At 33.7% G+C, this 22,234-nt stretch overlaps 1 protein-coding gene across 3 annotated transcripts; it reads left to right on the top strand.

The window, feature by feature from the left end:
* The first annotated feature begins 1,419 nt into the window (after positions 1–1,419).
* LOC112024714 (uncharacterized) lies at positions 1,420–8,721 on the top strand. 3 transcript variants are annotated; one of them, XM_024057347.2, is made up of 5 exons: positions 1,420–1,828; positions 3,455–3,619; positions 3,860–4,344; positions 7,950–8,083; positions 8,347–8,721. In XM_024057347.2, exons 1-5 carry the CDS (start codon positions 1,480–1,482, stop codon positions 8,465–8,467), a joined length of 1,254 nt encoding a protein of 417 aa, XP_023913115.1. In that variant the 5' UTR covers positions 1,420–1,479; the 3' UTR covers positions 8,468–8,721. The 3 variants fall into 3 exon arrangements, with proteins under 3 accessions (XP_023913115.1, XP_023913114.1, XP_023913113.1); XM_024057346.2 differs by having other exon boundaries at positions 8,195–8,463; XM_024057345.2 differs by having other exon boundaries at positions 7,950–8,463.
* Positions 8,722–22,234: the final 13,513 nt, after the last annotated feature.

Below are 22,234 nucleotides of genomic sequence, written 5' to 3'. Positions count from 1 at the left end.
TAGCATTGATTTTCATAATTTTTTTTTACATTCATTTTCAGGCTCTAGTGATGTTAAACACTACTGCATAGCTCAAACATGAAACACACCCATATATTTTCAGTAATGTGAATCAGGTAGCAGAAACGAAAAATAACTAAAAATATCCAAACAAAAATTGGTTTAGAATAACAAATTACATAAAATAAATAGAGGGCACACAAACTAGAAAATTTGCACAAAACAACAACTCTTTACTCCACAAAGACCTAAAAAAATTCAAAACAGAAGTGAAAAGAGGACAAGAGAGAGAGGGAGAAATTCGGTTAGCTGATGGGTTTCGGTCTTCACAGCTGTTGCTGGGTTTTTAGGTTTTCTTTTAGATGGAGAGATTTGGGTGGTCTTCGGTTGCTGTGTTTCGTTCTTCACAATTGTTGGATTTCTGGGTTTTCTTGTAGATGGAGAGCTTCAACTAGGTATCGTTGTTCTTCAGTAGCAAAGGGGAAAAGTAAAGATAGGACAAGAGAGAAAGGAGTAAAAAATTTATGAAGAAATGTTGGTTTGCTGCTAGGGGAAGGAGAAAGAGGAAAGAGAAAGAGAAAGAGAGAATGTTGCTCGAGAAAGGAGAAAGAAGAAAGAGAGAAAGAAAGAGTCCTTGGTGCTGCTGACTTGACGTAGACATGTCCTTGACGCAGGTCTCACAAAGATGCATGTATTTACAATAATGCCACTGTTACTCGTTTTTCATAACTTGAAAATATCAAAAACTTGTTTTCAACTTCCATAACTCAAACTCAATTTTTTGAGAATTGAATTAGGAAACTAATCCAAACAAAGAAATTTGCTATGAGGCCCACAAAATTTGGAAAATGAGTGATGAAAACTAAGTAATAGGTGATGAAAATAGTTAAACCAAACACTCCCTAAGTAACTACTGAGGAATGAGCATAATTTTTGGGAGAAAAAAAGTTACTTGAATAAAGTTGTAAGTTTGTAATAACAAAACTTAGAGTTTGTTTAAGATGTGATGAAAAGTTTAGCTTATTTGAGTTTTTAGTTTTTATTTTATTTTATTTTATTATTATACTATTCATAGATCTCATTATACTATTTAATTAATTTTTCTATTTGGATTGAGGAGAAGTAGAAGGGAAGTAGAAGGGAAGTAAAAAGGAGTATAGTAGAGTTGGTTGAAAATAAATTAATTTTAAGCCAAATCAATCCAACCGGAACCTTTTTTTTCAACACTTTTAATGAAAAGTTTCAAATTTCAGCTAAATAAACTGGAACTTAGAGTATGGTTAACCTTGCTAGGTTTTGTTATTTACATGATCGCAATCAAGCCCAAACACCAGTCGAGAGTGTTGGGTTTGAGGTCTTACGGCCCATCATACTGGGCCGTGTCCAATTAATTTGACCACAAAAACGATTCTTTAGAAAGGAGCCATAGGGAGAGAGAGAGAAAGGGAGAGAGAGAAATCTGTGAAATCCCGATAAGCGATGGACCTTCTTCACAATGCATATTCCACTGCTTCAGATGACGATGACGAAGTCGAAGAAAAACCCGAAACCAAGCATCAAATCCTGCCACTCCCTTCTTCGAAGCGACCCAAACCCGATAACCCGTATTCCACTATCACGACAAGTACCAGTCTCAAACCACCTTATTATATGCCTCCTCGCCACAGCCCCAGCCCCAACCCGAATCCGAACCTCCAAACCGAAGCTCCGGTTCCTGGCAGATACGTCTCCAAAAGAGAACGTGCACTCTTCGGTTCGTCTCCTAGGGTTTCCGACCCGAACCCGAACCCGAACCCATCTTCCACCCCCACATCATCCTCTGCCTCTGGTACTTGCTTTCTACCTTTTTTAGTTTACTGTGATAAATTGATCTTAAATCAGTGTTAATTATAAAATATTTTGTGGTTTAGTATGTACATTACAAATGCTCTATATAGTTTATGGTTAATTTGAAAGGAATTAATTTCTTTGATTATTAGTGTGGATAGCTATAATTAATTGTTTTACATTGCAAAATGATAACTTTTATATTGATTAAATGATAATGATCAAGAAATGATACCACAGTAATAAGATTATTTTTTGGTGCTAAATATATTCTATGAAACTATTTAAAAGCTGAAGGTTAATTTCCTATATCACTGTCATATATATATATATATATATTTGGGGGGAAAAACTATACTCGAAATTCGAATGTCCAAATGCGCTTAAAAGATGATAGTTTTTGTACCTATTGATTAATAATAGTACCATTTCAAGTGAGCAATGCTATACGGTTGGGCCATGATTTAGGTATAATGGAATTTTTTGTGAAAATTGCTTGTAACTTGTAAGTTTGCAAGACCTAGACATCCTGGGTTCGATCCCCACTAGGAGTTCACTTGGATTAACTGATACATGGTTCTGGTGGGTGGGATCCTGTATGCGTGGTTACTCAGCAAGGGTCGAGGGCCCTGCGCTGGTGAGGTTCAACGTCATCTTATAAATAAAAAAAGTTACACATTTTCTTTTTGGGAATACAGGGTATGAGCTGTGTTTGTAACTTAATACTAAGTGAAGTAGTAACGTAAAATTTTTGGAAGACCTATTGATTGTTAGTTGGTCATCTCTAAGCATGTGGTCTGAGTTCGAATTCCTGCCTGCCCTTTTGGTAACCAAAGTCGTTTTAGTAATTATGATGGTCTTATAGACTAGTCAAGTGCTCAAAGAGTCAAATTTCCAGAACTTAAGCAAAAAATAAAAGCTCCTATATGCTTCGAGGATAAATGAAGTTCTAAATTTTTTTTGGTAAATGAGTGGTTTGAATTCTGTCACACCATCAATAACTTAAATAGATGCCGAAATGGTGTTAATTGTTTGAATACGTTGATGTGGAAAAATTGAAATCATTCATTTAACAATGAATGCCTAGGATTTTAAGAACTCGATAGCAGAGTTACCATAGGAATTTTAGAGGATCACAATCCGTTATACTTTAATCTTTGCTTTCTTTTAAGTTCAAAATTATTAACTTTTTGAATCATGAGCTAAATTACTGCACCTGTCTGCTATTGTCCAATGGTGTAAACTTCAAAATGAGAGAGTAACTGAAAGTGTACTGCCACTTTCAGTCATTATGGATTTGGTCATTTCTGTTGACATGGCTTATGGAGATCTGTCTTTATATAGCATGGTGTTATATGCACAAATCAAGACATGGAACCAAACTTGTACTTATTGGCCTCTTTCATAGTATTTGGGTTAATACTTCTCACATGTCATATTATTTGCTATCACTAATTAATCAAGGTCTATATCATGTGTTTCACATAAGTATACTAAATATTTATATTGTTTTAGGTGTTTATTGCATTCAGTGTTAAGGGGTAAACTTGCATTTAGATGAATTTCTTTATCATTGATGGAAATATGTTACTTTTGCTAGTCTAAGCTGTTTTGTTATTGTTCTCAGTTTTTGGGAGTATTTCAGATTCAAGTATACCACATGATATTATGTCATCACTGAGACATCAAAGAGAGGATCGTGCATGGCTAGGCCGAATATCTGAGAGGCTAACAATAGCTCTACGTGGCCATTCAAAGGCTGTCAATGCTATACATTGGTCACCAAGTCATGGTAAGTTCTTTTTGTTAACAAGTTGTTGATTTAATACTTGCCCTATTTTGTATTGTTATTGTACCCTATAGTTTGAAGTTATCATTATTTGCAGGTAATTTTATCAAGTAATTTGTAATTTTAATTTATTTTGAGTTGAAATGTGTCTACTACAATATTTAATAACAATATTGAGTAATATTTATGCTTATTGTATATATTGCTTGCCTCATTGATCTGTTGAATAGAGTTAGTCTACAGCCCATCTTCTTGCTTCCGCTGGGATGGATCACACAATCTGTATATGGAATGTATGGAGCAGAGATCAGAAGAAAGTGCGTGTGTTAAGCTTCCACAATGCAGCAGTAAAAGATGTGAGGTGGTCGCAACAAGGATTATCCGTGCTTTCTTGTGGATACGATTGTTCATCAAGGTTAGTTGATATTGAAAAGGGAATAGAGACTCAGGTTTTCATGGAGGATCAAGTTGTTGGCGTCATAAAGTTCCATCCTGACAACTGCAACCTCTTCCTTTCTGGGGGAGCGAAGGGTCATCTTAGATTATGGGATATTAGGACTAGCAAGGTGGTCCATGAATATATACGAAGTCTAGGCTCGATCCTTGATGTTGAATTTGCCATCAATGGAAGGCAGTTTATCTCTTCTAGTGATGTTTCTAGAAGCAATGTCAGTGAAAATTCTATTATTGTTTGGGATGTCTCGCGACAGGTTCCGCTTTCTAATCAGGTAAGTGAGTAACTCAACATTTTCCTCCTAAACTGTCGGTGGGAGTTTCTTTCTCATCTTGTTGGAATCATTGATTCGCCGTTCCATTGCTTAATGGAAGTGACAGAGGCATTGTGGAGTGGATCATAACTCTTTTATCCCAAAACTGTGTTCATTTATTGCTTACTATATAACCCACTTAACTTAATTTTGGAATTTAACTTATTGAAACTTGTTGAAATATATCTTTTGCCATACTCATAAGTACTGTTATCCATTTAATTAACTTCATATCTTGCTCAGAATGTCCTTAAAGCCTTGCCAAGCATATCAATTTGTTGGGTATAATCCAGTATGATTCTTTTGTGTATAGGTAACAATTTCTTTTTACAAGTCAATGATTTCATTTGAAAAGAGCAAAGAGGGCGCAGTTGTAGTACATGGGAAGTACACATCGGTAGTGCCAAAAAGGGGAAGGAAAAAAAAAATACAATGTATTTAGAAAAATTCATATCAGCTAGAAAGTCTATTCAAAGTTTGAGTTGGTAAAAGATCCAGTATGAAATTTTATCCACCCATGAGTTTATTTCCCTTTTGGGCGATTTTCTCTTATTTGAACTTCTATGTTTTCATTTATTCTTGTTCTCAGTCACTGGTAGGATGTGATCTTTATAATGATGCTAAAAAATTGCAGGGTGTTTTTGTTTTGTTAATCTCAAAGAAAATTTTGTACTGTAGCAATTGGTGAGTCATTGACTTAAATGAATTGATTTTGATGATATGCTCCATGGTGCTTTTAGTATTGATATTAGTATAGTTTTCATGCTTTTGATATTTGATAATGGTTTGAATTAATGGAAGCTTTTTAGCAAAACACTTTTTAAATAGAATTCACTCTCATGTCAGAACTGACACTGCTTTTTCTTTCCTTTGAAGAGGTATCTGACATGTTGGCTGCTTAACAAACACTTTGTTTTTCCTTCACAATAGAAATTTGTAATTTTAGCAAGGATTAATGACCAAGGCCATTGGGCATAGTCAGCAAAACATTTTTTTTGCCCACTGAGAGTCTAATGGGCAGACACTTTAGTCCTTGAAATTTATAATACATTGGTAAGTCCCCTAAATGATTTAATTTGTCACAATCAAGTCCTTTCATCTACATTAATAATGCCAATAGATAGCGATATCACGTTAAATAATTGATATGGTGATGTAGGACAAATTTAGAAAATGTGTACTCATGTGCCTGTAGTGGGTCTAAGCTCATGGAAATTTGTGGATCTAGGCTTTAGATTTGTAGAAGAAAAGGTCAGGCTCAAATTTCACCAGAGTTTGATAAAATGGAGAAATGAGGGCAAGAATACTATTTCTCTTGAAGCAAACAAGTAACTAGAAAATTTTGGACAACATTTGTGTTTAGCAATCAAATTTTGGTTTGATTAGTTATTTGATGGTTATTTAGTAGATAAAGTGCTTGAGGTTTTAGGATTTGACAGGTGAGAGGAAGCACTTGATTTGGAGTTTTTATTTTTTATTTTTTTATTTTTATAGGTAATAAGGCTTTTATTGAAAAAAATTGAACATCATGTTCACGATGGTGAACACTTTGAACAATGAAATAAATACAAGAAAATCAAGAGCTAAAGGAAATAGAAACTATAAAATCAGATACAGCAGTACAGTTTGTACACCCCCAAACACCCCAAACACGAGCCCGAAGAAACAGAGTATGAATAAGTAAACATTTTAGATGTTCCAAAGTTCTCGCCATGTCTTCAAAAATGCGGGCATTGTAAGGAGGAAGGATATAATTCTTTTTATTTTTGATTTGTTCATCCTGTGAGTGAAATTTATGGTGTTGAGGGGCTATATGAACACTACTGCAAGAAAGAGAAGAAGAAAAGAGAGAAGAAAGGAACAAAGTAGGAGAAGTAGCACACTAGGTAACACATGCTTCTCATAACCAAATAATCAATTTTTATTACTCAACTCCTCCAATTCTTTGACTACATTGACCATAAACATATAGGACTTCTTTCTTCTACTACTAGCATGAGCCCTCCTATTTTGACTAGTAAACCAAAAACCCAGTAATGTAATCAAAGACTAACTTACATTCAAAGCAAATAAACATAAAATATGTAGAATCTCATAAACTCAACTAAATTGCCAAAATACACTTAATGTGCAAGAGTTATGGAAATCACAGTTATACCGCAAAATACAAACTAACCTTAACCCTAAGTTATTTATCAAAACAAAACTAACCTTAAGTTGTAAAATAAAAGCCCAAATTAAAAACTATCTCAACCCTAGAATACTTATAACTCGACCCTTAAAACCATGTAACCTTTGCTTCAATTAGACTTCAATCATTGACCCTATAAAACAATCTTAAATAGACAAAATTTCAAAGTAGCAATAAATTAATCTTCCATGGCTGCATCGCATGGCATAACTTAATGATGATTTGGCAACTGGAAATTTATAAAGAAGGGCAGGAGAGGAAGAAGGGGAGCAGGTAGAGGCAAGCCTTTTCAGACACTTGAGGGGAACAAAATGGTCTATGTGGATTTCCAGTTATGAAATCATCACTAAGTATTGTCATTTCAGCTATTTAATGGGACACATCATCTCTTGGCACTAGTGAGACAGATGTAAGAACTTGATTGCAACAAGCCAACAATTTAAATAATTGAAGGGACTTGATTGTGCCTTTTAAAATGTTACGGACCAAATTGGAATCTTCTCAACTTCAGGGACCAAAGTAGGTGTTTACCCAAGTCTAGTTGATACAGGACCATGTACAAGTAATTTATATTGCTGTATAAAAGTAGGGATAGTTAAAAGTGTGGGTTGATATAGCACCTAAAATTCTTGTCCTACGAAAAGGCATTGCACATTAGGATTAGTCACAATAGATCCAATCTTTTTTATTATTCCCTCAAGATTTAGTGAAGATACAATCTATCTTATTATTCCACCAAGATTTAGTCAAGATCTAACCTTTTTTTTACTTAATACTTCCTAAACCTTTAAATTTCAAACCCCATTCAAGAATCCCTTTAGAACTTATCAAGAATCCTAAATAAGTGACGAATTTCTAAAGATCCCACGTCAAATTGGTATGAATACCCACTAAAGCTTTTGTCTTGTGCCAATCATACTCTTTTTCTTCCTTTAAAAAAGAAAATTCAATATTTGAAATTCTAGTTTTGGTCCTTTAAGTTGAGTAAAAAGATAGTAATAATTTAGCCTTATGTCAACATGTTATTCCACTGTGTGAATCTTAGTTTTCACTTTTATTGCTTGGTGAAAGTAAGAGGTCTCTGTTTTCTTTAGGCTACTGACGATGTCTATTCCTGATAGGCATACCAAATTTGGGATAAGGTCTGATACACAAAATAGTTGAGATACTGCTGCCATGTATTAATGACAGATTTTGATCCTGGGGATTCTTAGAATGTTGGTTTATGAGTGTACTTTTGATACTGTGTTTGTGTTTACAATGCTATATGCATTTTGGATTTGGAGGGTGTCTTAAGATCAAATGAATGTTAATTCCATTCCATTTTTTTTATAATTGATTAGATATTTTATAAAGCTTCTTCCTTTGCTAGCAGGTTTATGTGGAAGCATACACCTGTCCTTGTGTTAGGCGCCACCCATTTGATCCATTTTTTGTTGCTCAGTCGAATGCAAATTATATTGCAATCTTCTCTTCTAGTCCTCCTTTCAAGCTTGACAAGTACAAAAGGTATGAGAACCATGGTGTCTCTGGATTTCCAATCAAATGCAATTTCAGCTTGGATGGGGAGAAGCTTGCTTCAGGCTCCTCAGATGGTTCTATTTACTTTTACAATTACAGGTCCTCCAAACTTGTAAGAAAAATCAAAGCATATGAGGAGGCATGCATAGATGTTGCTTTTCATCCAATCATGCCTAATGTAATTGCTTCGTGCAGTTGGAACGGAGATGTTTCAATATTTGAATGATTGGCCATTAATGATTGTTTTACAGTTGCTGGAAGGTTGGACCTGCCAAAGTAAAAGGAAGGATGTCAAAGATGAAAAGACAGGCCATAGTATGTCTGGGTGTGCACTTGTACAGTGCTAGCAACAATGCTTTGCTCTGCATCTAATCTTTTTGTGGGCAGTGTCCATTTTGCAGCATATAGTTTATATATGTTTGGAAATGTTATGAGGAACTTTATCATGGTTAGAGAGAATGAGAAGAAGAAAATATAGGAAGGGCCATAGGGCGTGCAGTTTTGGCTACTATTAGCAACTATGCTTGTGTGCTTTGCATCTAATCTTTTGTGGTCTAGGATGTGTTGTATCCCTTTTAAAGCATAAATGTTTTTATGTTTGGAAATGCTATGAAGAACTTTATATCTCGCGTGAAAATAATGCGGAGTTCCATCAAACAATTCCTTCCAAATGCAAACAGAAAGGACCCATTAACATGTTCAAGATATACAGGAATCAGGTTGACTTTCTAAGAAGCCTGATAGATTTGTGCCTTTCGTTTGAATCAAATATTCTTTTCTGAAGATAAGGTGAATCCAATCTGATTCTCTGGAAGTTGTTGAGGTGTTTAACTTGTCACAGTCACACCTAAAGTCCCTTGAATGTGATTGTGGTTTCTGATTAAGCATACTTCCATAAATCGTGGTTAATAAAGAAAATGATAGTCAATAGGTCGCCATCATCAGAAATATCGTCAGGTTGCAAGACTTTGGATTGCACATTGAAACGTCAGGGCTGGTTCACTCAGGTGCTGAAAGTTAGAGCTTGCATGGAAAGTGGTTTATTTTTTTCAACTATGAAAGAGGTTTTATTTTTAATTTTAACCTATGGGGAAAACACGGATAAGAGACATGTACGCTTCGAAGAACAACGAAATAGCTTCTCAAAAAAAAAAAAAAATAAAAAAAAAAATTGATGTAACACATATTTTGGCATTTTCAACATAGATGTTCAGGTTCAAATTCTTTTCCAATTGTAATTATCAAAGTTATTAAAAAAAAAAAAAAAGACACCTATTGCATGAAAGCATTATTATTTATTTATTTTACACATCAGCCATCCTTTGTTCTTGCCCCCAAAAAATGGGAGTTTTTTTTTTTTTTTTTTTTTTTTTTTTTTTTGAGGCAACTAGGAGTATAAGGGTATACATGGACATGAAAGGAAAAAAAAAGGGGTCCATTGGGGTATTGGCCTTTTCATGATGATTGTCCAAAAAGGTGTATAGTGTATGTATATTTTTGACATGCTGAATCTAGGAGTTCACATAGATATATGTATACACTTTTGGGAAAATTAAAAAAAATAAATAAATAAAAAGGGAATGGAGTAGTATTATTAGTTATGTGGCAATTTGGTTGTGGTGCTAACACCAATGTCTAGGTACTTCTAACCAAAACGTACCATCATGGAACAGAGATGTGATTCATTTGAGCAGGTGGTGTGGGGGCATACACAGAGCTGTGCTTATGTTCCTTCTCCACTTTCCTTTGATGAGAAAGCAAGGAGGAGGGGCCAAAAAGATAGTTAAACAAGACACAATTATGCAATTTCCTTTACATTCTTCATGGGGATCAATTGTAGGGGGGACATGACATTCCACCTCTCTCCCTTTTTAGATGCATATGCAAATGGGACCAAACCCCCTTACCAAAGCTCCTATCCTTCAACAACACTTCACAAACGCAAGAGTCATATAATTATTCTAAACAAAGAAAATTTTTAAAACAAGGTTTATATATATCTTCATTTTTCCACAGCACTATCTAGACAAACCAACTATTCTTCCAAAAAATTTGTGGGCCACAATTCCCTCTTAAATTTTTTTTTATTGGAAAATTATGGCTATCCCTAATCTTATTCAACGCAAAGGAACACTGTTTCGCAGCCTATCTACTAATGTACATTATTTATTTTCTTCAACTTCTATATGAATATGTTCCCCACCTTAACTGGTCTCAAGCACCCCCTCCCTCCTCTTATGTCTATATCTCTTCCTTTTTGTCACACCTATATTACCAAAAAAATTAATGAAAAAGCTCAAAAAGGAAGAGCAAAGAAAGATGAAACTTGTTGAATGCAAGCTCAAGTATGCCCCTACTCCATATGACTGCAATCATCATTTAAAAGAGAAAAGAGAGAAAGAGGCTTTCTTTTTTCTTTCTCTCCTTTTTTTTTTTTTTTTCTTTGCGTACTTGTGGTCAAGCGGGTGCTCGCACCATTAGGTCCCACTAGATAGCCCATTTAGCGACATGAAGCGATGGGCTGAAAGGTTTTACCTAAGCAAATTGACCTCTAGCTAGGATGGGACATTAACTCCATAGTCTATATCACTTTGATGCATTTGCTTTTGATTAGGAAACCAAAAACAACAATTATAAGGAATCTAAGGTCACACTTAGCGCTGGAGAGTCCTTTGCTTTGGAATCACAAATCCCCCCTAGTCACCTTAATTATCTTTCAAACAGTAATGCTAGCACAAAACAATGTTTACTATCTTTCTCCACACAATTACTAATGACTATGACAAATTACAATTGAAACAACATTATTTTTACATGTACTTATTATGGACATTACTTTTATTAGCATCAATCACATAATGTTACATCAACACTTATGAAATAATTGGTGAAAATTATTGTTTCCTTAAACTTATTGATTGTTTTGGTTGATTGTTGTAATTTTCTTCAATTTCTTTTATCATTCTTTTTATCTTTCTCAATTATAGATTAATGTTTTTCCTCCCCTAAAAAACTAGGCCATAATCAAAATGCTTGAGCCTAGGCACAAAGGTTTATCACTTGTCTTCCAATCCAGGCCAAGAAAAGTAGCCGACAAACTCATTTTATTGGTAATAGCATGTGATTTGTGGCCTCAACCAAAGTCACCCATTTTTTTTTGTACCCTCAATGCCTCTAGAATTTAAATAAATTTGGCCAGGCACCAATCATGATTTTGTTAAATATCGTTTTTTCCTAATTAGGAATCATTCCTTATTAGGTCTTCTGAGTAGGCCATATAGCCATTAATCTAGTGCTGGCACTTCATTATTTTTTAATGCATTCTAGAATAAATCCCTTTTACCAAGTTTTATTTTTGCTCCACATGCCTGGCAAACATGATTATAATTTTAGCCTCAAATAAGATTTCCTAATGGTAATCATATCTTAAAAAGCCATGGGCAAAATGTTTGATCTATGTCACCAGTTGACGCCAAGGTCTAGAAAGCTGAGTGCAGCTAGAACCAAGTTGAATTAGATTCTTCAGGATTTGTTTGCTTTTGATTTTGTACAAACAAGATTTCATTTCAGCTTTTCTGAATTCTGAGGACTTCTTTTTTCCTAAACACTGTTTCAATAGTAAAATGCTTATGCGCTTACATGGACTACTTCTAGTCAACTATAAATCATACTATTAGCTCTAATATATGTTATACATAACATGAGTACTAAATTTCAAAGTCGAATCTTTATATTTGTATTTGGAAATATCTTCATAGTTATTGAATGTGTACTTCCACAATATTCTCTCTTTTGCAAACTTAAATGCCTCAAGATAAGGTCTTTGAAATATATACTTTGGTTTATTGAGTTTAATATTTAAGCATGTAATAAAAGTTGAGTTTTACTGATGTATGGCCTTTTGACATATATTGTTAATAAATTTTTTTTTTTTTTTATGAGAAATTGAAAAAGTGATTAACTTTTTTTTACAATTTTTTCAATTTTCAATAATTTTTTTTCTAAAATAGATAATTAATATGTGTCCTAAAGACATGTATTAACTGGACCCATAAAAGTTTTATGAGACTAGTACGGATGGAAAGCAACTCTTTCCCTTCTATGATTCAAATTTTTAAATGTAAATTTTTTTCCATCGTGTCCACTTCAAATTTATTACAAGTTATAATTAGCAACTTGCTAAAATTTTGGAGTATGAGTCATAAATATGAAAAAAAATCTAATACCTCAAACTATTACACAATTTCTTTGCCACAATTATGATGTGATAAAGTGATGAAAAAAAATAGTGGGTCATATATAAGTGATAGTCAATAGCTTATAATGCCAAGTTAAAATTGTGGTAAAATGTTATGCCATAATTTGCGGTCCTAGAATCACCCCTTACATACATGCATGCACTTACATGCAAAAGGAATCACTGACAGAAACATCCTTCTATTGCTAGGACTACAATGACAAAGAAGAATCATATCCTTTTGGCATTTCAAAATATCATTTGAGCAAAGGGTACAAGTAACTTTTACGCCAAGCCAAGGGTAATTTCATCCTGATCGAGTCTAGCTAGTCCTTATGTGAGTATTTGAAGTAACAGAATTATAGGTAGAACTTCCATTGTTGGTGAAAGGCACATAGACATGAATGATTTTGGATTCTGTTACTAGTTCAGATTTTAAGTTACAGACGCATGAACAGTGTCCCCTAATTTTTGGGGCACTTGACCGACAAGAGTGCACTAACTGTTTGCAGATAAAGACCCCCATAATCACCATCGATCCATGGAGGGGATTAAGCACCCTCTTTTTTTTTTTTGATGAATATTCTTCTTTTTTGTTTTTGTTTTTGTTTTTTGATAATGAAATTGAAGCACCAATGTTCGACTAATAGGTAAATGACAATGCACGAAAATGAAAGAAACAAGATAAAAAGCGCCATGGAAAGCACATCCAAAAGGCCAAAGTTATCGGCAACATTTTTATGGTTTTAACACAAATGGATAAAGTCATGGATAAGTACTTCACTAGTCCTTGAGACCCTCATGAGAGTGCATCATATCTGATTGAACTAGGCCTAAAAGGGTGTGTCTAATTTTGCAGTAACTTTGTGCTAGTGGATTTTTTTGACTGTTCCATTGGAGGGTGAAAATTTTGACAGCTGAGCTTTGCTTTTGTAGTAATGCTGTACTGTGTTATCTATTTGGTGCATGAAGTGGAGGACATGGAATCATACTTATAATTATCCACATAAAGCTAGGTAAACTTTTACTTTAGATTTTTCTTTTTCTTTTCTTTTTTCTCTTTTAAAAAAAATACTCTCTTCTAAGCCTGCATGGACACGTCCATGATATATATATATATATATATAGTAACAGCCAATTACTTGCCACTTGCATATATATATATATATATAAACACGTCCATGATATATATATATATATATATAGTAACAGCCAATTACTTGCCACTTGCATATATATATATATATATACATAGTTATACACTGTCAATTCAGTTCTATCTTTTTACATATGATGATCATGATGATCTTGATCATGTCGGAAAAATGATCTATATTGCATGTGCAATGGGTAATGTTAGGCCATAAAAGCAGAAGAAGAATAAGCAACAGCAGCAAACACATAAATCCAAGAGGATAGTCTTCATAGGCAAACAATGTTTATGGTCCAAATTTCCATATGTACTGAATTGTACACTTAGCTATATCAAGAAATGTGCCACTGAATTTCAAGTCCATCATGATGTGAAACTTTGCCCCAATAATAATAATGTCAATGACCTAAGAATAATTGGCCCAAACCCTCAAATCAAAATGCAAACATAATTAATTTCTTTATTATTGCTGCATTAAGTTTAAATTTCTATATAAGATAATTTCTAGGACTTACTTGCATGAGAAGCAAACAGAACTACAAGTAGCTTAGACCCACTAGTAGGGCCAATTAGGCTCAAAATGTCAATAGGGAGGGCCATAGAGATACATTGGATAGAATTTGATAGACATAATAAGCATAGCAAGCAATTGCCCCTTGTAGACTTCTTAGCCATATTTTTCCTGTTTTCAACATGTTTCATTACATTCATGATTTTGTTACTTGATTACTTTTTCACCTTACGAAGATAAAAAGATTCCAACAATAATGCAGCAAGGTAGGGCTGCTAAACTCATAGATGTTCATGTTCAGGGACCTGAGCCCATCATTACAAGAATTGGAAGCTGAGCCTCCTTACTGTGGGCAATGTTTAAAGCAAAACCTAGCATGTATAACCATGATTTTGTACCAAGTTGGAAGGTTAAAAACTTTCAAAGCACAAGCTTCAAAGCCCTTTCTTCGGAGTGTCAAAAAAGGACCACTACTACCTTAACCTTGACTCTTGCGTTATACATATGAAAGTAAAAAAGTTGCATGTGATTAGCAAATAGTTTACAATTTATACATTGATATGAATCTTTGAATCTTTTATATAGTGAATTAAACTTGAGTCAGACCCACGTACTTTAGGTAATCATGGTAATTATCCCAAATGTCACGTTAGAATTGGATCCATTCCTGCCTTAACGATCCAGTGATGAATTTATTTATTTATATATTTTTTATGGATAGTTGAAATGTCGATCTCTCTATGTTAGTACTGTTTGTGACAATTTTTCTCCATGTTACACCCAAATGGCAACATGATATTAGGGACCACATTATAGGTTTCATAAAGTTAATCATGTCTTAAAAAGCTGGTTTGGCCAAAATGTAGAAATTCAATGTGCTCTAGCCTGGAATTTTGTTATAAAATCACTTGGATTTTCATTTAATTTCTAGCTTCACCTCGTGCTGCAAGATCTCATTCACACATTCACTGCCCCCACACGATGATACTATTATTGACTGAATTACTACATATACAATTAGAGAGCGACTTCAAGATATAGTTTGTACTAGTCTATATACATATTTTCTCAAAATTACAGCATATTCAAAAGTATATGCTGGTAATGTAAATAATGACTCGAGTGTGTCATTTAGAAGCTATTGAACCTTGAGTTTCACTCTAAGAACTTCAACTTTTGATCATGTCCATATAAGAAGGTTATCAATACCTGTCACAGTTAGTAAGCTTCATGCCTCTACGTAATATCGTCCCTGTCATTTTCTAATTAAGTAGTCATTGAAAAACATGTCCATGTCTTATATTATATAAATTTCATTAGCAAAACATATTACATACGTGCCATATTCACCAAAAAATATATATTTATATTTTATATCTACGTACCTAAGCTAGTTTTTGGAGACTTGATTCATTATCATTGTAACTCACATCAATATGCACAACTTTTTTCTTCTTCTTATTTTTGCTGGATATGCACACATCTTTTTCATTATATTATATTAGAAACAACATAATTAAAATTAAGTCTGATTAAAAAAAATCATAGCCACAATGATTATATCTAAAAATATCGAAAAATCATTCTTTTTTTTCCTTTTCTAAAAAAAAAGGGGTTTCCAGTGTGAAGTCATTCTTGTTAAATTCTAAATATCTAATTCTATTTGTATAGGTTCTGGCCACATTCATAGTTTCATACTTCCAAAAAAATATATGTGCGTGTAGTATTCCTCTTAAAGGACATTACTATTCAGAATCAACCAGTAGTGGTTGGCTGCAGCCCTACAATAAACACATTTACTGCAATTATATATACATTTGTCAAACATAAGTAACTTAATTAATAAAAAATTTCTAAAAAGCATCTAATAGAGTCATGCATGTACTCAATTTTCTCCAAATATCTATCCCTATCTTTAGCTTTAATCACCATGTACTAGTACATATATAGTTCTATATATCACTTTCAGCCATATCTTAATTTATCATTCAATTTTACTATAGGGTTTTAGGTTTGCACATGACTAACCCATCTTAATTATTATAAGCTTAGCTAATTAATTATCATCTTGATTCTTGATGTTATCAGCCACAGAGTTCTATCTTTCTAAGTTTGCATCATATTCCCTTCTTGTTATATTACTATTCTTGTACCAACAAGGGTTAACTGGCATCTTATCTTTTATGAACTTATTAGCTGGCATCTTTATTACCTTATCTCATTTTGATTCCCTCTGCCAAGATAATTAAATTTTGGTGGTTTTAATTACTATCATAGATTGTGACATACATTTATTTAACCACAAGAGAAACACATCCAACAAATATAGTTTCAATCAAATATTCTTTACCTCACCAAGGAAAGGGAGCCCAATCTTCAATATCTGGGCTCCAAATCAAAATATTTCATCCATCACGTGAACCCCTTAATTACAATGAACATGCATTGCCATAAAAATAATGAATAAAATATAGTTTTAACGAGAAAAGTGCATGACTTCATGCTTGAATTATACGATGTATCCAATAATTAAAGGACAAATCTGACTTATGTGCAGTTTTTACTCCAAAAATACCCTTCTATTCACTTGCAGATTTCCTATAGTTTATTTGATTAAAAAAAAAAATAGAAACTTGGGTAATGGGGGACAGGGGAGAAGAGCAAGGATTTTAGGATTTTTATCATGCACGTTTCCTTTAAAAAGAAAAAGAAAAAAAAAGGTTTAGTACTATATTTGATTATAAATATACACATTCTTACCATTTCCCTCGAGATGTTAAATAAAGATGTAAAAAAAAAAAGTATATGAGATAAAAGGTCAACGGTCAAAGATTTGCATTACTGTCTGTGTCTCCCATAGTCCCTTCACACACACATATACATACACATACACCCACATTCTCTCACTCTTCACTCACACAACATTCCCAAAATCCCTCACTCACACCAAGCACAATGCGTCCCACTTGGGTGCTGGCCTACCTGCTGCCTTGGTGCACCCGCCTTCCCCTAATTTCTCCTCCCACCAAGCAAGAGGGTCCCACAATTCTAATTTTTTTTTTTTTAAAATATATAGCTTCCTAGCCATCCGATCATATTACTAGTCGGAGAGTTTGACCGGTCAATTTGGCTAAGTATACAACACGTGCCGTCCCTCAGGTTAAGGGTCTTATGACTTATGAGGGGAGAGTTAAGAGTAAAAAGAGGTGAACAAGTGGCAAGTGGCGAGTGTCACGTGTCAATATTTGACATATGCTTAGGTGGAGGATTATGTGATAATATGATAGTGACGTCAACTTGAATACCTTTTATCCAACAACTTCTCTTGAATTAAGGGTGAATGGGGATTAAAAAATTGGTGTGAAAAAAACCTTTTTACTGTGGTTGATTTGGCTGATGCATTGAAGTAGCACATTGGGTTCTATCCAATAATTTATTTTATTTTCTTGATCATTTTTCTTTGTAAATCGTTCTAACTGTTTTTTCACTGCAATTATGGCCAAAAAATGATATAATGATTAATCATTTTGTTTTAAAACATATTTTATTTAGCGATGGAATATAAAGTCAAGGGTAAATTGGTTGGCTCAAATGTAATAGCACCAACTCTTGTTCAATACTTCAATGTGGAGGGAGATCACTTCCATAAAAGTAATGGTAAGTGAAAATGACTCATTTGCTTCACAACTTTTTTGTCCAAAAATATATTATAAATATATATATATATATATAGATATATATATATGGCTGTCACATTGAAGAAATTGGTCAATTGTGTTCGGTTATGCATAAGTATCAAATGGTTTACTAATATCTTTGTTGACATTTTGGTGGCGTGTGTTGTGTACAATTTGTCTTTTGACCTAAAACAACATACGGATACGTTAGGTACCGATTACAAGGACAAGAAGTGACTGCTGGTGCTGTCTCCACTGCAATATTGTTTTCTTGGCGTGATTTTTCTGAATAGGCAATTGAAACGAACATACTTTATGTGCAAGGTCAGAAAATAATTTTTTTTTCTTTTTTTTTCTTTAATGAATAGAAAAGATTTCTTTATTATTAAAGGTTTCTGAAAAAAAAAAAAAAGAAAAAAAGAAAAAAAAAAGAACATGCATTGAGAATAATTTTTTTTTCTTTTTTTTTCTTTAATGAATAGAAAAGATTTCTTTATTATTAAAGGTTTCTGAAAAAAAAAAAAAAAGAAAAAAAGAAAAAAAAAAGAACATGCATTGAGGGGTGCCAAAATATTATGATCTAACCTTTATTAATGTACCTTGTCAATATACAATTTGCATGTACATAAATGCCAAAAAATTATTTGAATTGGCACAGTTACCAAATTTGTAGAATCAAAGTTCAGATTGTATTATTGCTGCACAAAAAGATCCCTTTTGATCAACACTACTTGCCAAGTTTGTAGCTAAAGTATTGCACTTGATTTTCAAATTAGGCATTTTAGAATTGATTAAAGGTAATAATGTACGTTTTCTAGAGGATCACAGAGACCCAAAGCTATAGCTTTGTTCCGACCTATTTAGTGCCTTTAACCTTTTTGCCATTAACGAGCCAAACCAAAGTTCTGAAAAGTGCATTTATTTTTGGAGGGATGGGAATAAAATTACATTCACTTAATACAACTTGTCAAACTCAATGTGTACCCAACTTAAATGTTTACACAAATTGAGAAAATATTGGCCCCAATTATGCTTTCATTTAAGCTGGCACTCTATACCAATAAAAAAATAAATTTTTTTTTTTTTTGGAAATAGCTAGATAGAGAAAATCAAAACCACAATTAGAACAATTTTCTGTTAATGGTCTATTTTATCTTCCACTTCTTGAGTCATGGTTAGGTTAACCATACTAAAAATTTCAAACCCTCTTGAACTTTCTTTCTTCACACCCACAAATGGCAATCAGTAATCAAATTTTGCAGCTCTTTTCTACCAAACCCATTAAACCGACCATGCAGAGACTCTCTTTTCTTTTTTCTCTTTTTTTTTTTTGTACACTGATATACATACACACAGACAATATCATACGGACATGATTGTGTATCCGAGACAAGACTGAAAGACTTGAATTTGATCAAATGAAATAGGAGGAGTAGCAGAAATGTAAGAAAATGTTGCAAGTAGGAAATAAAACACCTGACTATTGTACTTGTTGCAGCTACAGCCGACTTTTTGCCGAGGAAATGGCACCAATACTCTACACTCTTCCTCCGACCAAATAAAACTGCGTGCAGCCATAGGCAACTGAACTGCTATTCGTACACGTGTCATCTTAATAAGTTAGGCAGCCAGCTGGCGCTGTCCCATTTAGATACTTTAACAAGAAACCTCTAAGATAATGATGATCGGGAAACGTTAACAAGCTCGGACGAGTGTTTGTTAAAGTGAAAAAAAACAAAAAAAAAAAAAAAAAAAAGTCAGAAAATATATTAAACGGTACTTATAAAGTTGAAAAAACTAAGGTAAAATTATAAAAATTTCAACATTTTTTAAAAAAGGTTGTTGTCAAGGTGCTCGTTATCACAATTCATAATTATTACACTGCTGTCATTATACAAATTTATTGTACACACTTTTTTTTTCCCAACCACTTTAATGCCCCACTTGGTGACAAGCCTATGTTACCAGGCTCAGCTTGTACACACACTTTTGGATGAGCTTCCAACACAATTTCAGTTAAAATTAAGATATTAAAATATGATTTTACTATCTCATAATTTTAATTGAAATAGTATTTTTAAAACATGATTTCATGGGAAATGTGTAAAAAGATTTAGTTCATATAAGAAATCATACAATTTTTACCATACATAATTATACAGTATCTCTCTTACTTTTTTTATTTTATTTTTTTTAGGGTAATGACCATGATAGGGATACAAATCTGCTTATTGGGCTATTCGAAGTGAAAATCCTCCTGCTTTGAACAACCAAAATATAAACAATATATGGAAGGTAAATATTCATGATTGATCAAAGTTGCACTTATGGAGAATTGCTACTAATATACTTCCAACAAAGCTGAACTTATCCAGGTTTGTGTCAAATATTGATGTAAATTGTCCATTGTGTAATTCTGAACATGAATCTTCTCTTCATTTGTTTGCCAGTTGCCAAGTAACTCAAATTTTGTGGTTTGGGTGTGATTGGGGTCTAAAAATGTTGAATTTTCAATTCTTTGACCCACACCCCCCAAAAGATTTGATGGTAGAGAAAACCCTACAAGAGAAGTTCAGCCTTTATGCAGTCTTGATATTAGAATTTGTGTGGCAGTTGAGGAACAAAGCAGTGTATGAGGGAATCAAACCAAGGAAAGAATTGAAAAGAGGTATTCAAAGAAAATTTCAGGAGCATTGGAAGGTTGTGTCCAACAAATCCAATAGATCACCACCTCCCCCTTCAGCTAGTATCCATTGGGCAAAGCCTGAGAAAAATGCAATTAAGATCAACTATGATGCGGCAATGGGTGTTGAAGATTCAACTATTGCATTGATAGCTAGGGATTGGAGAGGGAATTTGGTGTTTTCGTTTTCTTATAAAGTGAACACCTCCCTGTCCAAGCGAATGCAGAAGCGTTACTGAAAGCTCGATTATGTGTTAAAACACAAGAGCTATTCAAACCCCCCAAATTAAAGATTACAGCTCGATTGATTTTATTCTAATTTAAACTAAGTGCGGAATAGAGTAAATGCGAACAAATAAACAATAAAATTACTCTAAGCCATATTCAACAAAACACAGTAGTAAAATAAAAACTAAAAGAGTAGGGAAGAAGAATGCAAATACAAAATAACACACCGATGTGTTATCGAAGAGGAAACTGAAGTACTCAGCGTAAAACCTCTTCGCCGCCCTCCAAGCGGTAAATCGATCCACTAGACAATCAGTTGGGATACACAAATAGCAAGAGACCCTCCAAGCCTAATCTACCTAGTGCACCTGAGCCCTTTAAGCTCCTACTCCAACAAGACTTCTCGGAACTGTGTTTTGTCTAACTCTCTAGATTCCGTAATACGCTCGATTGCATCTGCCAAAACTTGACTTCTTCCAATGCTTCCTAATAGCACCAAAACCTCACTTGACATTCAGAATTTGTGTGCTAAGTGTTTGGGCTATCAACCTCTCAAGAATATAGAAATTGAGAGGTAGGAGTAGAGGAAAATCATAATGAATTGTGTAGAGAATTGTGGGTATAACAATTTCTCACTCTCAAGGGTTGTGGCTAGGGTTTTCTCTCTGAAAAACACTCCTCAACATCTGTGGGTAATGTGGGTATATATAATGTGGTTAGGGACAGAGTGTATTAGAAATGAAAAATTGGCAAAACAGAATGTTTCGCGAGTATCTCGCAAGAAGGCCTTACCTATGAGGCACTCGCGAAACCCAACTGTCACCATCTGTCATGACTCTTCTCATTCTAGTCATGTGCTAACATGCTTCACTTCGCGAAAAGGCTTCTCGCGAGATACTTGCAAAAACTTCTTTGCACTACACATTGCCTTAAGTCTTCACACTCTTTTTCACACACAACCCTTATAATGAAATTCCACATAAAATATAGGGTACATAAGATTAAGCATAATTACAATCAAATTTGCTGTGAAATTAAAGCCAATACAAAATAGTTGTAAATTACAACTTTACAATCTCCCCCTTTGGCTATTCTGTGACAAAACTCTTAAAACAAACTCTAGACTTAAATGTGAGTTTGGGAACAGTGGTAAAACTCACTCACACATAATCTAAAAGTTGTGAAGCACTTGCATGTATATACTTGTAACTTGAAACACTCGCACACAAATAGAACTTTCATTAAGCTTATAACAAGTTGAATACACGGTATGTATATAAACAAGTAAAATGCAATCAAGGTAATAAACATTATATAAAACAATTAAGCATATCTTGATCAAACAGGGTCAGTCATTAAAGAATGACTACAATGATCATTTTGCTAGAAAATGATCATCCCGATACACAATGCAATAAAAAGCAATGCACATATCAATTGAATGTCCAACACACAAACAATGCGAAATACAAGAAGTATTTGCATCAAGGATATAAGATCCAACAATGATACAAAAAAAATGCTACAAAGCAGTGATATAAACAAAGTACTGGATATTAAATTGACATTAAAACAAAGTACTTAAAGTTTTAAAAGAAAGTAATGTAAATATAAATAGATAATGTTAAACAAAATGCTTAATGTTATGCT

This window comes from Quercus suber, unplaced genomic scaffold (genome assembly GCF_002906115.3).
Source record: "Quercus suber isolate HL8 unplaced genomic scaffold, Cork oak 2.0 scaffold_3B, whole genome shotgun sequence".
Classification (NCBI taxonomy): domain Eukaryota; kingdom Viridiplantae; phylum Streptophyta; class Magnoliopsida; order Fagales; family Fagaceae; genus Quercus; species Quercus suber.
This window is presented reverse-complemented; position numbering and strand designations above follow the sequence as displayed.

What these genes read in the sequence shown, in the direction of transcription:
- LOC112024714 (XM_024057345.2), top strand. Translation starts at nt 1,480, where the DNA reads ATGGACCTTCTTCACAATGCATATTCCACTGCTTCAGATGACGATGAC. An exon ending in CACATCATCCTCTGCCTCTG is followed by an intron (nt 1,829 to 3,454) that starts GTACTTGCTTTC and finishes TATTGTTCTCAG; the next exon opens with TTTTTGGGAGTATTTCAGAT. An exon ending in AGGTTCCGCTTTCTAATCAG is followed by an intron (nt 4,345 to 7,949) that starts GTAAGTGAGTAA and finishes CTTTGCTAGCAG; the next exon opens with GTTTATGTGGAAGCATACAC.